An 18055-nucleotide genomic window follows, 5' to 3' on the forward strand; every position below is an offset into this window, starting at 1 on the left:
CCGATACATTACGTGACGTCATGTAACGTCGCGAGTTTGACATGTCTGTCTTAAAGCCACCAAATCAAACTCTGACCTTAAATGAGGAACTGACAATCCAAAAGCAAACAGAAGAAGTGGACACTAACACTAAAATAGGAGACTTCAAAGTACAACAAATGCAACATACAGAAGTCCAAATTTCAACGTCAACTACAAAACCTACAACTCAAAAAGTAACAGCACCCAAAGAAAGCAACATTAAGAGTGAAGATATTAAAGGCCTTCAAATACACTATGTTGAGGATTCAGCTAATCAAATGACAACCATAACACCAGCTTCTACTTTGTACCTAACCCAGATGGAATTGGAAGAAGAAAAAGACCAGACTGATCTAATGACAACTGTATTATATCAAACATCAAAAACTGAGCTATTAAAGCAAAATTTTAATGGCTACAAAGGGGACACTTTCTTTGCAAAACTGATATATGGATGGTCTCCCTGGATTCAAATAAGGGGTGTAGGAAGAAAGGGAGATACATTTGAAAATTTAAAGATGCCAAAAGGGAAACCTGATTGGCACAAAAGGAAGGCGAGGGTTAGATTTAAAAAAATGAATTTGTCTCTTTTTTGGGATCCCTAAGGATAGAGTCTAAAAATATCTTTTAATGAATTAAGGGGAATCTCTAAAAAATATAAACTGATTTTACATTTAGGTTTTAGATCTGTAAAGGAAAACAAAATTAAGCTTTTAGAATATAACTCTGAACTATATTATAGCATCTGGAATGACATATAGAATATATTAGTTGTAATGATATAGACAGAAACTCATCTTGTATTCAACTTTTAAAGGAAAGTTGGTTATTAGAATCGATATATATTACAGAATTTGGAAAGGTATAATATAAGATATTTTGCTATAATTGGTGAATTGTTAAGATGATAAATAGACGTTACTGGTAAAAAAAATAAGAATGTTTTGAAATGAACAATGTAAGTTTTGTAGACAGGATAATTACTCTCTATTGAAATAGGGAAATGTGGGTTACCCAAAAAGTAAGCTTTCTTCTATTTATCATAGGCTAACCTATGCAATTAGGTTAACCTTGATTGCAATTAGGGAAAACCTAAAAGCAGGATATTGATATGTATTAGTGAAAATATATTGAAAATTGTTTTAATTGACTAGGTCACAATTAGAAATGTATTAATTTGATTAATTTGACTATGTTATAACTAAGGGAATCGGAGAGGGAATCCTTGTTGATGTAACCTGAGCTATCTACAAATAACTTGTTATTTAATATCGTTTACTTTTGATTACCCAACCACCGTATTGCTTCACAAATATTTGAATGTAAATATTAAAAAAAATAAGAAATTCAGGATTTAAGGAAAGAACTGAGATTTTGTAAGGTGTCCTGCATGTAGATAATGGCTTTTCATTTTTCTCACATAATGTGTATAGGAGATTTTTTTCCCCTTTACTTTGTAGGAAAATCTGTGATCCTGGTCTGACTTCATTTGAGCCTGAAGCTTTGGGAAATCTTGTAGAAGGGATGGATTTCCACCGGTTTTATTTTGAAAATGGTAGGCAGTTACCTGATGTTTATGTCTTTTGAGTCAAACTTTTTAGATTACTGTTACAAAGTTCATATACAGATAGTTCTCGACGTATGACCACAATTGAACCCAAAATTTATATTATTAAGCAAGACATTTGCTAAGTGAGTTTTGCCCCATTTTACGACCTTTCTTGCCACAGTTGTTAAGTGAATCACTGAAATTGTTAAGTCAGCAACACAGTTGTTAAGTGAATCTGGTTTCCCTGTTGACTTTGCTTATCAGAAAGTCACAAAAAATGATCACGTGTCCCTGGGACACTGCAACTGTCATAAATATGGGTCAGTTGTCAAACATTTTAACTTTGATCATGTGACCAAGGAGATGCTGCAACATTCGTAAGTGTGAAAACCGGTCATAAGTTACTTTTTTCCAGTGCCATTGTAACTTTGAACGGTCACTAAATGAAGTGTTGTAAATTGATGGGCATCTGTATAGCTAATCGTATCTACGGGAACATAAGCAGTTCCCAGCTGGATCAGATCCCTGCTCCATCTATTCTAGCACTATGTTCTCACAGTGGCTAACAAGCTGCAAAAAGTGATTTCCCAGCAGATGGCCTTCACATTGCCATCAGCATTAATACCCATTGATCCTTATGACTTCCACGAATTGGTCCAACCCGTTTTTAAAGCCAGCAAATTCAGATAATTTAAGGAATTAACTTATATTGGGAGGCAACATTTCTTTGATCAACGGCCACGGTTAGTTTCCCCAACCAACTGGAGGGTCACAAGTTACATCACTTGAAAAGGAATGACATCACCAGAAAAAAATAAATGTTTTTGTTTGGGTGGGTTCAGAGCAGAAGCATAGGTCTTCAGAGGTTCTTCTACTCTCAAAAAGTTGTTTAGGATGTGTCAAAACTGCTGCTTGAGTAGAAATTGATTTTGCTTACAACCAGAAAGGACTGTTTTTCTGATTGTAAACCACCCAGAATTACATTGAGATAAGAAGGGCAGCTAATTAATTAATTAATTAAGTGAGCAAATAAATAAATTATTACTTTAGGGAATGATTTCCTCTACATAAAGAAAAATGAAAACGATAGGACTGAGGACAAGATGAAATTTGACCAAATCTAATGCATAGTTCTTCACATAGGGAAACCAAGACAAGTGGAAAGATAAATGACTGAAGGAAAGCTGTGGGCGTAAAAATAATTTAGTTTTGGGAGATGGTGACTACATGTGCTACTCAATAAGCTTTATACTCATGTTCTGTACTCAGAAAAATGGATTATAATGTGAACAAACAAGCTCTTATAAATTAATATGTTCAGATAGTATTAGCAACGATTATATTTTAGTTTGATTTTTTTAAAAAAGATACTACTGCCCCTGATAATTGAAAAGCAAGATGTTATCTATCAGCAGCCTGAAGCTATTTGTAAACCAAATCATTTGATCTGAACATTGTATGTTTTGTATCTGTACTTTCCCAGTATAGACCTATTTTAGCAGTCAATAACTTTAGGAGAAATTCCTAACCACATTTTTTTCAAAAATACTCATGTTTTTCCTTAGCATTAAAACTAAGCAGTTATGTTTTCGAACTGGTAGAGCTGCATTAGGGCTTTTCATTCTTTTCATTGTGAAGAACATGATTCCTCTTGAAGATTTTGCCACAAAATTTCAAGCTCTTTTTACTGTAAAATGAAGATGTGAGTTGAAAATACACAGTGTTCCTTAAATGAGTTTGTATAAACTATAAATTATAATTTTAACACTTTGAAATATTAGAATAATGGTTCCATACAGGTGTTGTAAAAAAACTTTCATGTTTTACTGTATGTTGGAAGCAACCCATCAATATGCTACCGAAACTCTTTTCTTATAACCTTTACTTGGGCAAAATGGTGTGGCATAAACAAAACCTTTTGAACCAACATACCTTAAAAGCACTTATTAGAGGTTTTGTCATTGTTGGAAACATTGAGGAATTTGGTACGGGAATATCGCTGAAAGGATGACCCAAGGGTCTTGGGTTGTCTAGTTGTATATAGAATGGAAAACCTATGGCGTTGTCAGTGAAAACCAAACTGAGTTTAGTTTTATTGTTCTCTTTGCTTCTTCCAACTGCTATAACTCCACGGTTTGGGGGGGGGAACCCAGCTTCAGAATGGTAGTCACCAGATGTTTGGAATTTTAGAGCTCTAAAGTTGAAACCTATTTTCTATCACTTGCTGTATGTAAGTGTCCTAGAAAATAACTTTGGATTTTATTTTTTTTTTTGGTTAAGTTTTAAGTCTATACCAATCTCTCTAAAGGAGGACAACAAAATCATAAATAAATAAGATGGTAGGAACTGCAGACTCATTCAGCAGAATAATTTATTATTTGATGCAGTAATGGCATATTTCACAGCAAAAATACCCCTGTTCAGGGCATGTTTTAGGCTGCAACAGGTGGACAATATTTAAAATGTCATAGATCCAATTTTGATCCTCACCTAATTTGGTCAAGAATTGATGTTTTTAACTACTCACTATGTAATTAAGATCTCCTGTGCCAATAAACATACATTGCTGTGTGATATATTCCTTGGTGCTTTTACTCCGTGAACACAATCCATAGAATTTTAGAGGAGTTTATCGGTGGCTGCTCAGAATTTCTTTTTCTTTGATCCTAAGAGGGATCTGATGATCTGGAATGCAACTGTTTTGTGCACGCAGGGTTTAGTTATAATATGTCTTTCCTTCCATAGCTTTGTCTAAGTGCAACAAGCCAGTCCACACCATTATCCTGAATCCCCATGTCCACCTGGTAGGGGATGATGCTGCCTGCATTGCCTATATCCGACTGACTCAATATATGGATGGAAGTGGAATGCCAAAAACGATGCAGTCAGAAGAGACACGGGTTTGGCACCGCCGGGATGGAAAATGGCAAAATGTTCACTTTCACCGTTCAGGATCACCAACTGTCCCTATCAAGTGAGTAATGGATTTGTGTCCCCTCCTCATTGCAACTTTTCTACGTAACTGATTTATTTATTTATTTATTTATTTATTTAATTTGTATACCGCCCTTCTCTCAAGAGACTCAGGGCGGTGAACAGGGCAATACATAAAAATTAGATACAAAAATTAAAATTATTAAAACATGATTAAACAATGCCCATAAATAATACAAATTTAAAATTGAAGTCATTTATAAAAATCCCACCCCTTCCCATCAGGCCAGGCCAGCTTGTTTAAAGAGATGGGTTTTAAGATCGCGCCGGAAGGAGCGGAGATCGGGTGCCTTTGTTGCATCATTTCATTAGACCTTTGTTGCATCATTTCATCCATTTTATCTTTTGTATTTTTCTCATTCCACGTTTCTCTTTACCAATTCCACTCAAACTAATCATCTCTGGGAATTTGAAGTGATTTATTTTCCACCACCCAGCATCTGTATCAATTGGGGCAGTATAAAAATACTCTCAAATAAATAAAGCCCCATATTTACATCACCAGTGATTTGCATATTATTTTTTCAGTAGAACTCTGTCCTGAGCAGCTCACAACATTAAAAAAATTAAAATAAAGAGATTGTACTAAAATCTGGTATATTTGCATAGCATGAATAAGTATTCAGTGCCATTTTGCATAAAATAAACCACACCGAGACAGTGGGAATTAATGGAGTTAGGGGCATATTGGATGTAGTCAAGCAGAAAAGATCACAAGAATAATTTCCACTTTGTATCTTTCTTATATTTATCAAATCAGCTTTGGGAAGATGACAGATTGTTTCTTAGAATTTGCTTCAATGAACAGTCACAGATTCAAGAACAGATTTGAGTTGACTAGGCTGTAACAGATGAACGTTCTGATATTAATTTGGCTGTGGAAATAACCACAAATTATTACGCATTGTGTCAACAAATGAATAAAAATCTGAGACCTCAATCTGTTTCATAGCTTCAGACTAAAACAATGATTTAGCATGACATAACCATTAAAACCAAATCTCCAGATAAGTATTGCCAAAAAGTACCAGAAATAGGGAAAAACGGTTCAGAACTATGCAACAATTTCAGAATGTTGTGTCCGAGCTTAGGTAGTCTTGATTAGAGTACAGTGTTCTGTCTTTTGTTGAGTGACCTTCATGTTCATTCTTGGCTTGCTAAATAATGTTCAGGAAGGATTTAACCTCTGTTCACATGCTTTTAATTTCCTTCATTACAATCAAGAAGTGGTGGGTTTATAATACTATAATGTTCATACAGAAATCACAACACCAATATCAATAGAATTAAATCGGTTGTCTGAATATGATGTAGATTATTACCCAATAATTGTTAATAACAAGATGCAAAAAAAATCCTCTTGTACAAACTTAAATCAGTTTTTTTCTATTTTTTAAAAAAATAATATAATTATTTGAATATAAATATACTCAGTATTAGTATTTGAAGAAGAAAATAGGTTTGGCATTTGATTTGTTTGGGTCTTTTTAATGAACAATAAAAATAAGTTTGTTTGAAAAATATTCCCTAAATTTAGCACAAAATAATTAATGAATTAATAATTCATTCCCTCCTTTTTCTCCCTCCCTCCCTCCCTCCCTCCCTCCCTCCCTCCCTCCCTCCCTCCCTCCCTCTCTCTCTCTCTGTCTCTCTCTCTCTCTCTCTCTCTGTCTCTCTCTCTCCCTCTTTGCTTGTTGTTTTTTAGTTAAATGTCAGCGCCACCCACGTTGTGTCCACGCATTCTGCACTTGGTTGGCTCCCCTGAGCCATCCCTTGGCTCTCTTCATGCATGTTCTCCGAGTGCATGAAGCTGTGAAGTTTCTTCAAGTGATTGCATCATTTTGTTGTATATTCCATTGATAGCTTTTGTTTACCCTTCATTGAAGGAAATGTTTCATGGCAGTTGGAAAGAGAGGTACAAGAATAAAGTGTAAAGGGAAAAATTGAAATGTGAGAGTATATTCAGACTATACATCTCCAGCAAAAATACAAATATCATCTGCATGTGCACCCTATAAAAACAAAGGTTAAAAATAACTTTGTTTTAATTTTTATTCTTTTCTGAGTCATTTGTTTTTAAAGGTTATTGCCTAATCCTTGTGTCATAGAAGGATTAATAAAATTCCTACAAACAACATCTTTAATGTAGGATGTATGGTAGACATAATGACTTAGACCAAAGCATTTCTATAGGTTTGAGATCTTGGGAAGTTGCCTTTGCTGTGATTCACTATGTATAACTGGAAGAAGAAGAAAAAAGGACAACATTTGCAGATTTGACTTCAACAAGAATAATTTGTCACTGCAGTCATTTGTTCAGCAAATGTAATGGCAAATAGTTTTTTTCTTTCTTTTCTAATTGCTTATTCAGCATCATTTTGAGGGGGGAAAAACAGCATTTTTAGCTTTCAGAAGCCAAACAGTAAACAGATTCAATGTAGCTTCTGATGATATAGCTTATAGGTAAAATAAAACTTTTCTTAATCATTTTTTGGATGTACAGTACATTTATTAAAGCAAGATGTAGAGGATTTTTTAACTGATATTCTAATAAGATGAATAGAAATCTAGAACAATTAGGTCTTAAAAGGTTAGTATCAGAAATCTAAATTTACTTTGTATCAATTTATTACCAGGAAACACCTTTTTTCTAATAATGTCAAATTTATCAGTAATTTATCCACTTTTCATGGCTTGTTGACAGCCTTGAAAGTATGAAATACAACAGTAATTGTAGATTTATTATTTTTTTCCTACATGTCAAATGTCCCTTAAACGTCTATTACTCCATGTATACCTGCAAAACAAGCAGTTGAACACATTATTTGGATAATGTTTGTTTGCTTTTCTTATATAAATATAACATTATATTTCCAAAAGTACTGCTCCTTCTATTTCAGTTTTTCTTAAAAAATGTATTAATACTTTTCTTTCTTATTAAAATATTTTTCTTTCATTAAGTAGGGCAATCAATTTTCGTAACACTGTATAGCGCATGATATTTTGATTAATATTCTTTTTGGTAACTAAAAATTTACAACTTATAACAGCTTGAAGATTTTTAAAGACAGAGGAAAAAAGTCCCAATTTGTATAACTTTCATTTCTCTATACTGATTATTAATCAAAAGTGGATCTTATTCTTTATACCTTGATGTTGTAAACATTATGTTAGAAAAATTTAAGCTTTTCTGATGATAATTATTATATACTTTCAACCCACAGAAGTATTGAGAACAATCATCAGTAAATGTCTCAAGCCATATTAATCTGCTAGTGGGATCTGTGAAAAGATAATGGCCTCATGCATAATTTTTATTAATAAATTTCTTTTGTGAAGCAGATTTAGGTGGCATTAGTGTATTTTTATGTTATGGAAATATGGCATAGATTTTTTTTACTCTTTTACCATAGCATGCGGTGATGCCATATTATTCTAGATCGTCTGTCTTCCACACTAAGATGTGAGAAATACAATGTGAGTTAGTTCTCTGCACTCAACCTGAATTACACATCTAATTTTTGCCATTTTAATACACTGCAGTTTACTATGAGACAGTGTATAGCTGTTTGTGTGTTTATACATATATATGTCTCTGTGTGTACACATATATGTGTGTATGCATATATATGTACATATATGTGTGTGTGTGCACGTGTATCTATATATTAATATATTGATATAGATATATAGATATATATCTCCTGCCATAATGGTAAAGAACTGACAAATATATTTAAGAATTAATAAATTTGTGATTTATGCTGACATTTGATGCTTCATTGTTTTCCTTTGAGATTGCAGGCTTCATCATTCCTTACCTTCCATTTACTACCAAAATGACCATTATCCTAAAGCATTGCATATATTGGGGCTATGTGAGGTGATTTGTATTCAAAATATTTTGCACTGTAATAATAGTTGTTTCAAGTTTAAAACAGGATATTCCCTCTTCCCAGAAATATTTTAGCACCACTGTCGTATTTTACAAAAATATCTGTGGTGACACTCCAGTTTGTGGATAAAGAATCCAGACCATAGATGATTTTTCAAAACAAAACAAAACAAAACACCCTTGTTCATTTCAAATTGCTATTAGTGGTGTTATTATATTGTACCACCATCTAGTAGGCTATCTTCTAGTGCTGTTCCAAGAATTGGTTTCAGAGCACTATAAGTTTAAGGGTTTTTTTTTCTTTGTACTAATTATTCTGGACACTTTACTATATTAGCGACTTGTATTGAGGTTAATTTTGCATAACATAAATAATGTAGGGCATTTTTCAGTGCTGCAAACATATCTGTAAATGCAGTGACCTATTCAAATCTTGGTTCAAGACAAACAGCTACACCAAGACACAGGTAATTTCATATCAAAAGCTAATGAAAGCCAGGTTTCCTTAATATTTTAATTAAAGAGGTTGTGCTATTTTTTTTTAAAAAAGGGGGGGTTAATTTATCACATGAATTGTTTTAATTTACCTATTAATTATGTTTGTTACTTTAATTTTATGTTTGATATAGGAATAGTCGGTGGATGTGGGAAAGTATGTGGTTTGCTTTGAGAAGATGGATAAAGTCTTCTGGTTACTGTATTTTTCAGTTTTCAGTATAGTGTAGTGGTTCAGTGTGGTTCTAGTGGTGAACTGGCTCAGGATCAGGTTCATCCTTAGCCATGAAGACTCAAATGATCTAACAGATAAATTTTTTTTAAAAAACCATTATGCTTTTAAAAAAAAGGTCCTTTCCAAACCAGCCATTCAGTTTTTCCAACAGGTTGATTTATAGCCATCACAATTAAAAGTTCATTCACTATTACTATTCATTCCATCAAAATACCATCAAGTGTCCATGGTATAATGGTAGGCTGAATTTGGTTGGATACAATACATGCAGTCTGATCTTAGAATATTTCTCCAAGTGGAAATGATCATGATACTACATGCTGGCACATATGATCTATAAGATCATATAATAATAATAATAATAATAATAATAATAATAATAATAATAATAATAATAATAATAATAATAATAATAATAATAATATTATAATAATAATAATAATAATAATAATAATAATAATAATAATAATAATAATAATAATAATTTTATTTGTATACCGCCCTTCTCCCGAAGGACTCAGGGCGGTGAACAGGGCAATAAATACTAATACAAGGATACAAAAATTAAGAAAAAATTAAACAAAGTGCCCAATACCTTAAAACAATAAGTTAAAATATGTTAAAAGCAATAATAAAAACCAAAACCCATCAGGCCAGGCCGGCTTGTTCAAACAAGTAGGTCTTAAGATCGCGTCGGAAGGAGCGAAGGTTGGGCGCCATCCGGAGCTCAACCGGTAAACGGTTCCAAAAATCCAGCGCACCCACAGAGAAGGACCTCCCCCTGGGGGCCACCAGATGGCGTTCTCTGACGGGTGGCACCCTGAGGAGGCCCTCTCTGTGGGAGCACACTGGGCGGAGGGAAGTTGATGCCGGCCGCAGGTGGTCCCTAAGGTACTCCGGACCCATGCCATGTAGGGCTTTAAAGGTCATTACCAGCACCTTGAATCTCACCCGGAAGACAACTGGAAACCAATGCAGCTCACGGAGCAAAGGTGTAACATGGGAGTATCGGGAGACTCCCAACACGACTCTCGCGGCTGCATTCTGCACCAGGTGGAGCCTCCGAGTGGTCCTCAAGGACAGCCCCATGTAGAGAGCGTTGCAGTAGTCTAATCGAGAGGTCACGAGCGCATGAGTGACCGTATGCAAGGCATCCCGGTCTAGATAGGGCCGCAACTGGCGCACCAGGTGAACCTGGGCGAAGGTCCCCCTTGTCACAGTTACTATATGATCTTCTAAAGAAAGCTGTGAATCTAGGAGGACTCCCAAGTTGCGAGCCCTATCTACGGGGGGTAATAATTCACCCCCCATAGAAAGAGATGGAATATTCTGAATTTCCCGAGATGCCGGTATGCACAGCCACTCAGTCTTGTCAGGGTTGAGCCGAAGCCTGTTCCTCCCCATCCAGACCCGAACCGCCTCCAGGCAACGGGACATTACGTTGAGGGCATCACTGGGGTGGTTTGGGGTCAAAAGAAAAAGCTGGGTATCATCAGCATACTGATGATACCCAACTCCAAAACCACGAATGATCTCACCCAGCGGCTTCATATAGATGTTGAACAGGAGAGGCGAGAGGACCGACCCCTGAGGAACTCCACAAGCGCGAGGCCTCGAGGTCGACCTCTGCCCCCCTGCCAACACCAACTGCGAGTGTCCCAGGAGATAGGAGGAGAACCACTGAAGAACTGTGCCTCCCACTCCCAGTCCCCTGAGACGCCGCAGCAGGATACCATGGTCGATGGTATCGAAAGCCGCTGAGAGGTCTAATAGGACTAGGACAGAGGAATATCCCCTGTCCCGAGCCCTCCAGAGATCATTCACCAGAGTGACCAATGCTGTCTCCGTGCTGTACCCGGGCCTGAAGCCCGATTGGTACAGGTTTAGATAATCCACTTCATCCAGAACCAGAGGGAGCTGATGCGCCACCACGCTCTCAACAACCTTCGCAAGAAAGCGAAGGTTGGAGACGGGACGAAAGTTGTTTAACACAGCTGGGTCCAAGGCAGGCTTCTTGAGGAGAGGTCTCACCACCGCCTCCTTCAAGACGGCGGGGAAACTACCCTTACTCAAAGATGCAGATATAACTGCCTGGAACCAGCCTCGTGTCCCCTCCTGAGCTGCATAAACCAGCCAGGAAGGGCACGGGTCCAATAAACACGTGGTGGAGCTCAGCCTTCCCATAATCCTGTCCACTTCCTCCGGAGTCACAGGATCGAACTCCTCCCAGATAACATTGACAAGACCACCCATGTCCTGATCGTCAGACTCTGCCCAGTCGGAGTCCAAACCGGTCCGAATCCGAGCGATTTTGTCCGACAGATGTTGGCTAAACTCCTCGGCACGACCCTGCAAGGGTTCCTCCCTCACCTCCTGATTAAGGAGGGAGCGGGTCACCCTAAACAGGGTGGCCGGGCGGTTATCTGCGGACGCAATGAGGGTAGCAAAGTGATTAGACCTCGCCACCCTCATCGCCGCGAGATAAGACCTAATATAGGTTCTTAGTCGCAATCGGTCGGATTCAGACCAGCTGGATCTCCAACAGCTCTCTAGGCCCCGTCTCCAACGCTTCATCTCCCGGAGCTCCGCGGAAAACCATGGAGCCCGCTGGGATCTGCACCGGGTCAGAGGCCGCAAGGGTACAACTTGGTCAAGTGCCTCCGTGGCCGCCCTTTCCCAGGCTTCCACTAAGGCATCAGCCGAGCTGTGAGAAAGGAGGCAGGTGGGGACCCCAGCGCTGCCTGGAACCTCTCAGGGTACATTAAGTGCCTGGGGCGGAACCATCTAGTTGGTTCAACACACCCACGGTGGGGAGTGGCAAAACGGAAGACCAGCCGCAGTAGATGATGATCGGTCCATGACAGGGGCAAAACAATTGAAAAACCCCTGTCCAGACAGAAAAACCAAATCAAGGGTGTGGCCCCCCACATGAGTCGGTCCATGAATTACTTGCGTCAGGTCCATGGCCGTCATGGAAGCCATGAACTCCTGAGCTAACTCAGATGATCCTCCCAGGGATGGCAGATTGAAGTCACCCAAAACCATAAGTTTGGGGAACTCAATCACCAGCCCCGAGAGGATATTGAGAAGCTCAGGCAGGGCTGCGCGACTAGGCGAAAGGTACACCAGCAGCAAGCCCAACTGCGCCCTAGGACCACATCTCAGGAGGAGGGACTCACACCCGACTATCTGGAGAACGGTGGCCTCCCGCGGACACAAGGTCTCCCTCATAACTACCACCACTCCCCTGCCCCTACCCTGAGCCCGAGGCCGGTGCAGCACCCGGAAACCTGGTGGGCAAAGATCAACCAGAGGGATACCACCCTCTGGGCCCAACCAGGTCTCCATGATACAAGCCAGGTCTGCATGCTCACCCTCAACCAGATCCCGGATGAGAGGAGCCTTATTGACAACGGACCTGGCATTCAAGTACACCAGCCAGAGCTCAGGTGGCTGCACATCCTCGCTCCCGGAACCTCGGGGCGAAAACAGAGGGTCGGAGCGCCTCACCACTTGTAAATAGCAGAGACGCACTCCCAGATGTCGATACGGCCCTCTGTTCGTACACCTGCTGCCATTCCCTAATGTGGGAATAGGTAATCCCACGACCCGCTCCAGAGCTCCGGAGGCAACCGACCCCCGCTCCCCCCCACGTGATCAATCCCGGACCTGGCCTGAACAACAGTTGGTGGACTCCCCCCCCATTTCCAACCAACCACGAAATCCCACCCCCCCTCCCTAACCCCACAAAAAATTTAACTAAAAAAGTAACCAGGGACCTCTTATTAAATTGCCCAGCCATCTCTCGGGGTCCCAACAATCGGGCCCTTCATCAAGATGAGAAGTGGAGAGAGAGGCGGCTTGCACCCAGGAAGGGGGGGCACCCCTGAGGGCGAACAAGTCCGTGCTAGTATAGCAAAGGCGAGTCATGATTGTCCAAGCAAGTCCAGCAAAAGGCAATCCCATAATTAATCAGGAGGGTCTAAGTCAGAAGGTAAGTGGGTATCCAGCTCAACTCCACACCAGCCGCTCCAGACGCCACCGCAATTCCTCCGCCACCACCATTCCAAGCGCTGTTCCCAGCCGCGGCTCCATAGGCTCCAAACATCAGCTGATCGGAGCCTTCCAGAGCGCGGCTCCTCTGGGCCTTCCAGGCTCTTCCAGGCTCCGCCGGGCTCCATCAGCACCAATAATCTACTGATAGGTGCCTCACAGAGTGCAGCTCTTCCGGGCTCCTCCAGTCCCACCAGGCTCTCCTAGGCTTCACCGGACTCAGCCGAGGCCCCTCCGAAGGTTGCCGGGACTCACGGAACTCACGGAGGACCGCGCCGCCACCACCGAAAACGCTGCCGCCGCCACCAAAAACGCTGCCGCCGCCAAAAAATGCCACCCAAAAAACTCCGCCGCTGCTGTTGCCGAAAACAGCAAACCAACAGCAAAACAACAGCCCTTTGTCTGCCTATCCTAACCCACCAACACAGAGGGCACAAAGCACCTCTGTGGGACTCCTGTGGGACGCCAAGCAGCTGGAACTCGCGGAGCTCAGCCAAGCACGTCTGCCATCTTGGGCATGCTCAGTAGATCAGTAGAAGCCCCTGTTTTTATTAAGAGCAATGGCAGAATTATTTTACTTTCACACACAGCTTTCATAATTTAATATTAATGAATCCATCTGTTTTTCATTTCATTTTCCCTCCTTTTCCTGGCAGCTATTTGGCTCTTTTCTTTTGTTCTTGTAGCTTTGCCAAATGAATAATGAATGCCTTGTTTTATTTTCAGAATTTATGGAGAATTTCTGCAAACACTTCATATCAAAATAAGTACTTGTAATGGGTTGCATTCAGTTTATGGCTGACACAAATGTGGGGAAAATAACTTACAAGAAGGATCAGATTTGAGGAAAGTAAAGACAATAAGTGCAAAATTGCTTATGCTTAAATTAATGATACAGAGTCATATTTTTCATTACAAATTTACATGTTTCCTTTGGCCAGATAAATATGTTCTAAACATGTCAGAACCACTTTTAGTCTAGTGGTTAAGGCACCAGGCTAGAAACTGGGAGACTGTGAGTTCTAGTCTTACCTTAGACATGGAATTTTGCTGTGTGACTTTGAGCTAGTCAGTCTGTCTCCACCCAACTCATCTCAGATGATTGTTTTGGAAAAAATAGGAGGATATGGGAGTATTATATATGTTTGTCACCCTTGAGTTATTTATGAGGTAACGATGTGATAAAAATGGTCTTGTCCAGCAACAGGAAGGTAAAACACTAATCGCCAAAAGAGAATTATGATGATACTCAGGGTTTTGTTTAAGTTGTCTCCAGAAGCTGAATCATGTAATATTGAAGAAAACTTTTTTTCCTATGTTTCAATTCCACATCTCTTCAGAGGAAATATGTAGAATAAATGAATATAAATTATCCTACGCCAGACCACAGGCTGATGAAAAAACTTCCAGTGTGGTTCACCAGTGCTCTTATTTAAGTATGATTCAGTTGATATGATTTTTAAAAAAGGATGTGAAACCTATAACTGTCAGCCTGAGATAACACTTAAACTTTAATCAGTAGAAACAAATGTTTTATGTCTTAGTCTTACTTGAACTTTAAAAGGATGTTCTTTCAGAGTGTCTCCTGTCTAGGATGCTGCTCATTCTGCCAAATGTAATGTTGGGAGAGTTTCAACTTTTGCTTTCCGAATTTAATCGATACTGCCTTCCTGAATGTCCTGCTATTTTTTGGGCTTCTCTGACAGGCAATAAAACAAGAATGCTAAGGACATGAACATAGATCCTCAGGCATAAGGAGTCATATAATTCCAAACAAAAGCAATAAATATGGTAGCTAAAACAACCTACTGTCTCTATTCATTTCAGTAGGCTTCATTTTGATGGTACTTGCTTTCAGTTGGATAACCAAATTAACTTGTCAAAAGAGAATGATTAAAATAGGTCAATCATGAAAGGAAAAACTCATTTGAAGGATCACAAGCAATTAAACTACCGTACCTTGTTTTTTTTTGTTCTACCTGTTTATGCTAGGGCCCACTCATAGCATTATTTAGATGATGCATTGCTCTCCCGTGTGGATCCAGTTCTACATGCTTATCATAAACCCAAAGCCAGAGTCCCTTGGGGCCAGGGAAGAGGACGTTTTGCTTTAAACATGGATGGGTAGGCTTATTCTTGAATGGATATAATTTGCTAGATGCCAGTTTCCAGTTATTCGAAGAAGAAGCAACAATTACAATGTCAGAGAAAAATGTTCAATGGATGAAAAGTAAAAGGCTTTACAAAAATGTGTACACTGGGAAAAATATGTGCAAAGCAGTGTAATTGGATAAATGCACACAAACAAAGTTGTAAAAAATGGATCCAGGAAGTTACAGACCAATCAGCCTAACATCAATACCTGTGAAGATCCTGGAAAAGATAATCAAGCAACAAATCTGCAAACACCTAGAAGCAAGCAAGTTATAACCAGATGCTGACAAATTACACTCAATTTGTACATCACTGTGGTATGCAGACATACACAGTGGGGTACCCCAAGGTTCTGTCTTAGGCCCAGTAATCTTCAACATCTTCATAAATGATTTAGATGAGGAATGGAAGGGGAGCCCATCAGATATGCAGACAACACCAAGCTGCAGGGAATAGCCAACACTCTAGAAATTAGGCTTATGATCCAGAAGGATCTCAACAGACTAGAACATGACCCTATCTAATAAAATGAAATTCAATGGTGAGAAAAGTAATGTTCTACATTTAAGCAAGAAAAACCAAACACACAGGTATAGAATAGGTGATACCTGGCTCAACAGTAGTAACTGAGAGGGATCTTGGAGTCCTAGTGGACAACTACTTAAATATGAGCCAACAATGTGCTGCAGCTGCCAAAAAAGCCAATGTGGTCCTAGGCTATATTAACACGGATAGAGTCAAGATCGCATGAAGTTTTAGTATCACTTTATAATGCCTTGATAAGACCACACTTGGAATATTTATCCAGTTTTTTGTCATTATATAAAAAAGATTTTGAGACTCTAGAAATTGCAGAGAAGAGCAACAAAGATTAGGGGACTGGAGGATAGAACATATGAAGAACAATTGCAGGAATTGTACATGTCTAGTCTGATAAAAAGAAGAACTAAGGTTGACATGATACTGTTCCAATATTTGAGAGGGTTACACAAGGTTCATAGGTTCCTCATGGCCACTTTGGGTAAGTACTAAAAGACAAATTATTGTCACCAAATTGAATCAGAATTGTTAGAAAAGATACAAAAATCTCTGTTAGCATTTCATGTGTTTTTTTAACAAAAATGCATATATATTTTCTTGTCGTGTGTAATGGTTTGTGGATCAGAAAGACCCATGTTCAAATTTCCATTTGACTGCTTCAGTCAGTGGACATTTTTTGACAGTCCACAGTAGATGTTTTTCTGGAACTCCCTAGCTTTCTCCATGATCCAGCGTATGTTGGCAATTTGATCTCTAGTTACTCTGCCTCTTTGAAATCCTGCCTGTACTTCTGGTAGTTCTCGATCCACATACTGCTGGAGTCTAGCTTGTAGGATTTTAAGCATAACTTTACTAGCATGAGAAATGAGTGCAATGGAGCGATAGTTTGAACATTCTTTGGCACTGCCTTTCTTTGGAATTGGAATGTAAACTGATCTTTTCCAATCCTGTGGCCACTGTTGAGTTTTTCAAATTTGCTGGCAAATTGAGTGTAGCACTTTTACTGCATTGTCTTTTAAGATTTTGAATAGCTCAGCTGGAATACTGTCACCTCCACTAGCTTTGTTGTTGCTCAGCTTTCCTAAGGCCCACTTCACTTCACATTCTAGGATGTCTGGCTCGAGGTCAGTGACCACCTCATCGTGGTTATCAGGGACGTTAAGCTCGTTCTTGTATAGTTCTTCTATATAATTTTGCCACCTGTGGTTGGGGCATAGACTTGGACTACTGTGATATTGAATGGTTTGCCTTGGATTCAAACTGAGATCATTTTGTCATTTTGGGGATTGTATCCCAGTATTGCTTTTCCTACTCTTTCATTGATTATGAAGGGTACTCCATTTATTCTGAGGGCTTCTTGCCTGCAGTAGTATACCTGATTGTCATCTGAATTAAATTCACCCATTCCTGTCCATTTTAGTTCGCTGATTCCTAAGATGTCGATGTTCAGTCTTGTCATCTCTTGTTTGACCACGTTTAGCTTGCCTTGATTCATGGATCTTACATTCCAGGTTCCTATGGAGAAAAAAAATCTTTATAGCATCGGACTTTCTTTTCACCACCAGATACATCCACTGCTGAGTGTCCTTTTGGCTTTGGCCCAGTTGCTTCATTCTTTCTGGCGCTACTAGTACTAGCCGTCTGCTCTTCCCCAGTAGCATATTGGACGCCTTCCGACCTGAGGGGCTCATCTTCCAGCGTCATATCGTTTTGCCTTTTGGTACTGTCCATGGGGTTTTCATGGCAAAGATACTGGAGTGGGTTGCGATTTCCTTCTCCAGTGGATCATGTTTTGTCAGAACTCTGCTATGACCTGTCCGTCTTGGGTGGCCCTGCATGGCATAGCTCATAGCTTCATTGAATTACGCAAGCCTCTTTGCCATGACAAAGCAGTAATCCACGAAGGGGTGTGCTTCTTTTACTGTTAGTTTAATGTCTGAATCCTCGATGAATATTTTTTTAATATAAAGTTTGATGCTCATGGACCCTCACCAGCAGCATTTGCTCTCTCCAGTATTTCTGTAGCATATTGGAGAGAAGCAACAGCAAGAATATAGGATCTATCAATTCCATTTGCAAAATATGTGCTTGTGTTGTTGTGGTGTGCATCTCATTCTTA

The 18055-nt window shown here is 39.4% G+C and overlaps 1 protein-coding gene across 4 annotated transcripts in view; it reads left to right on the top strand.

Moving 5' to 3' along the window:
• Window positions 1-18055, top strand: part of CAMK2D (calcium/calmodulin dependent protein kinase II delta) — a gene marked incomplete at its 3' end in the record, with an annotated part of 168582 nt that overhangs the window by 138278 nt on the left and 12249 nt on the right. For 2 of the 4 annotated variants that reach the window (XM_083367090.1, XM_083367089.1), the window contains 2 exons: window positions 1482-1576; window positions 4316-4548. In XM_083367090.1, coding sequence (XP_083223216.1) covers window positions 1482-1576; window positions 4316-4548 — 328 coding nt within the window. Of the gene's footprint in view, window positions 1-1481; window positions 1577-4315; window positions 4549-6269; window positions 8326-18055 lie in introns of those variants that run through there. The other 2 variants (XM_083367088.1, XM_083367087.1) reach the window with 2 other exon arrangements.

This window comes from Vipera ursinii, assembly GCF_947247035.1.
Source record: "Vipera ursinii genome assembly, chromosome: 7".
Lineage (NCBI taxonomy): Eukaryota > Metazoa > Chordata > Lepidosauria > Squamata > Viperidae > Vipera > Vipera ursinii.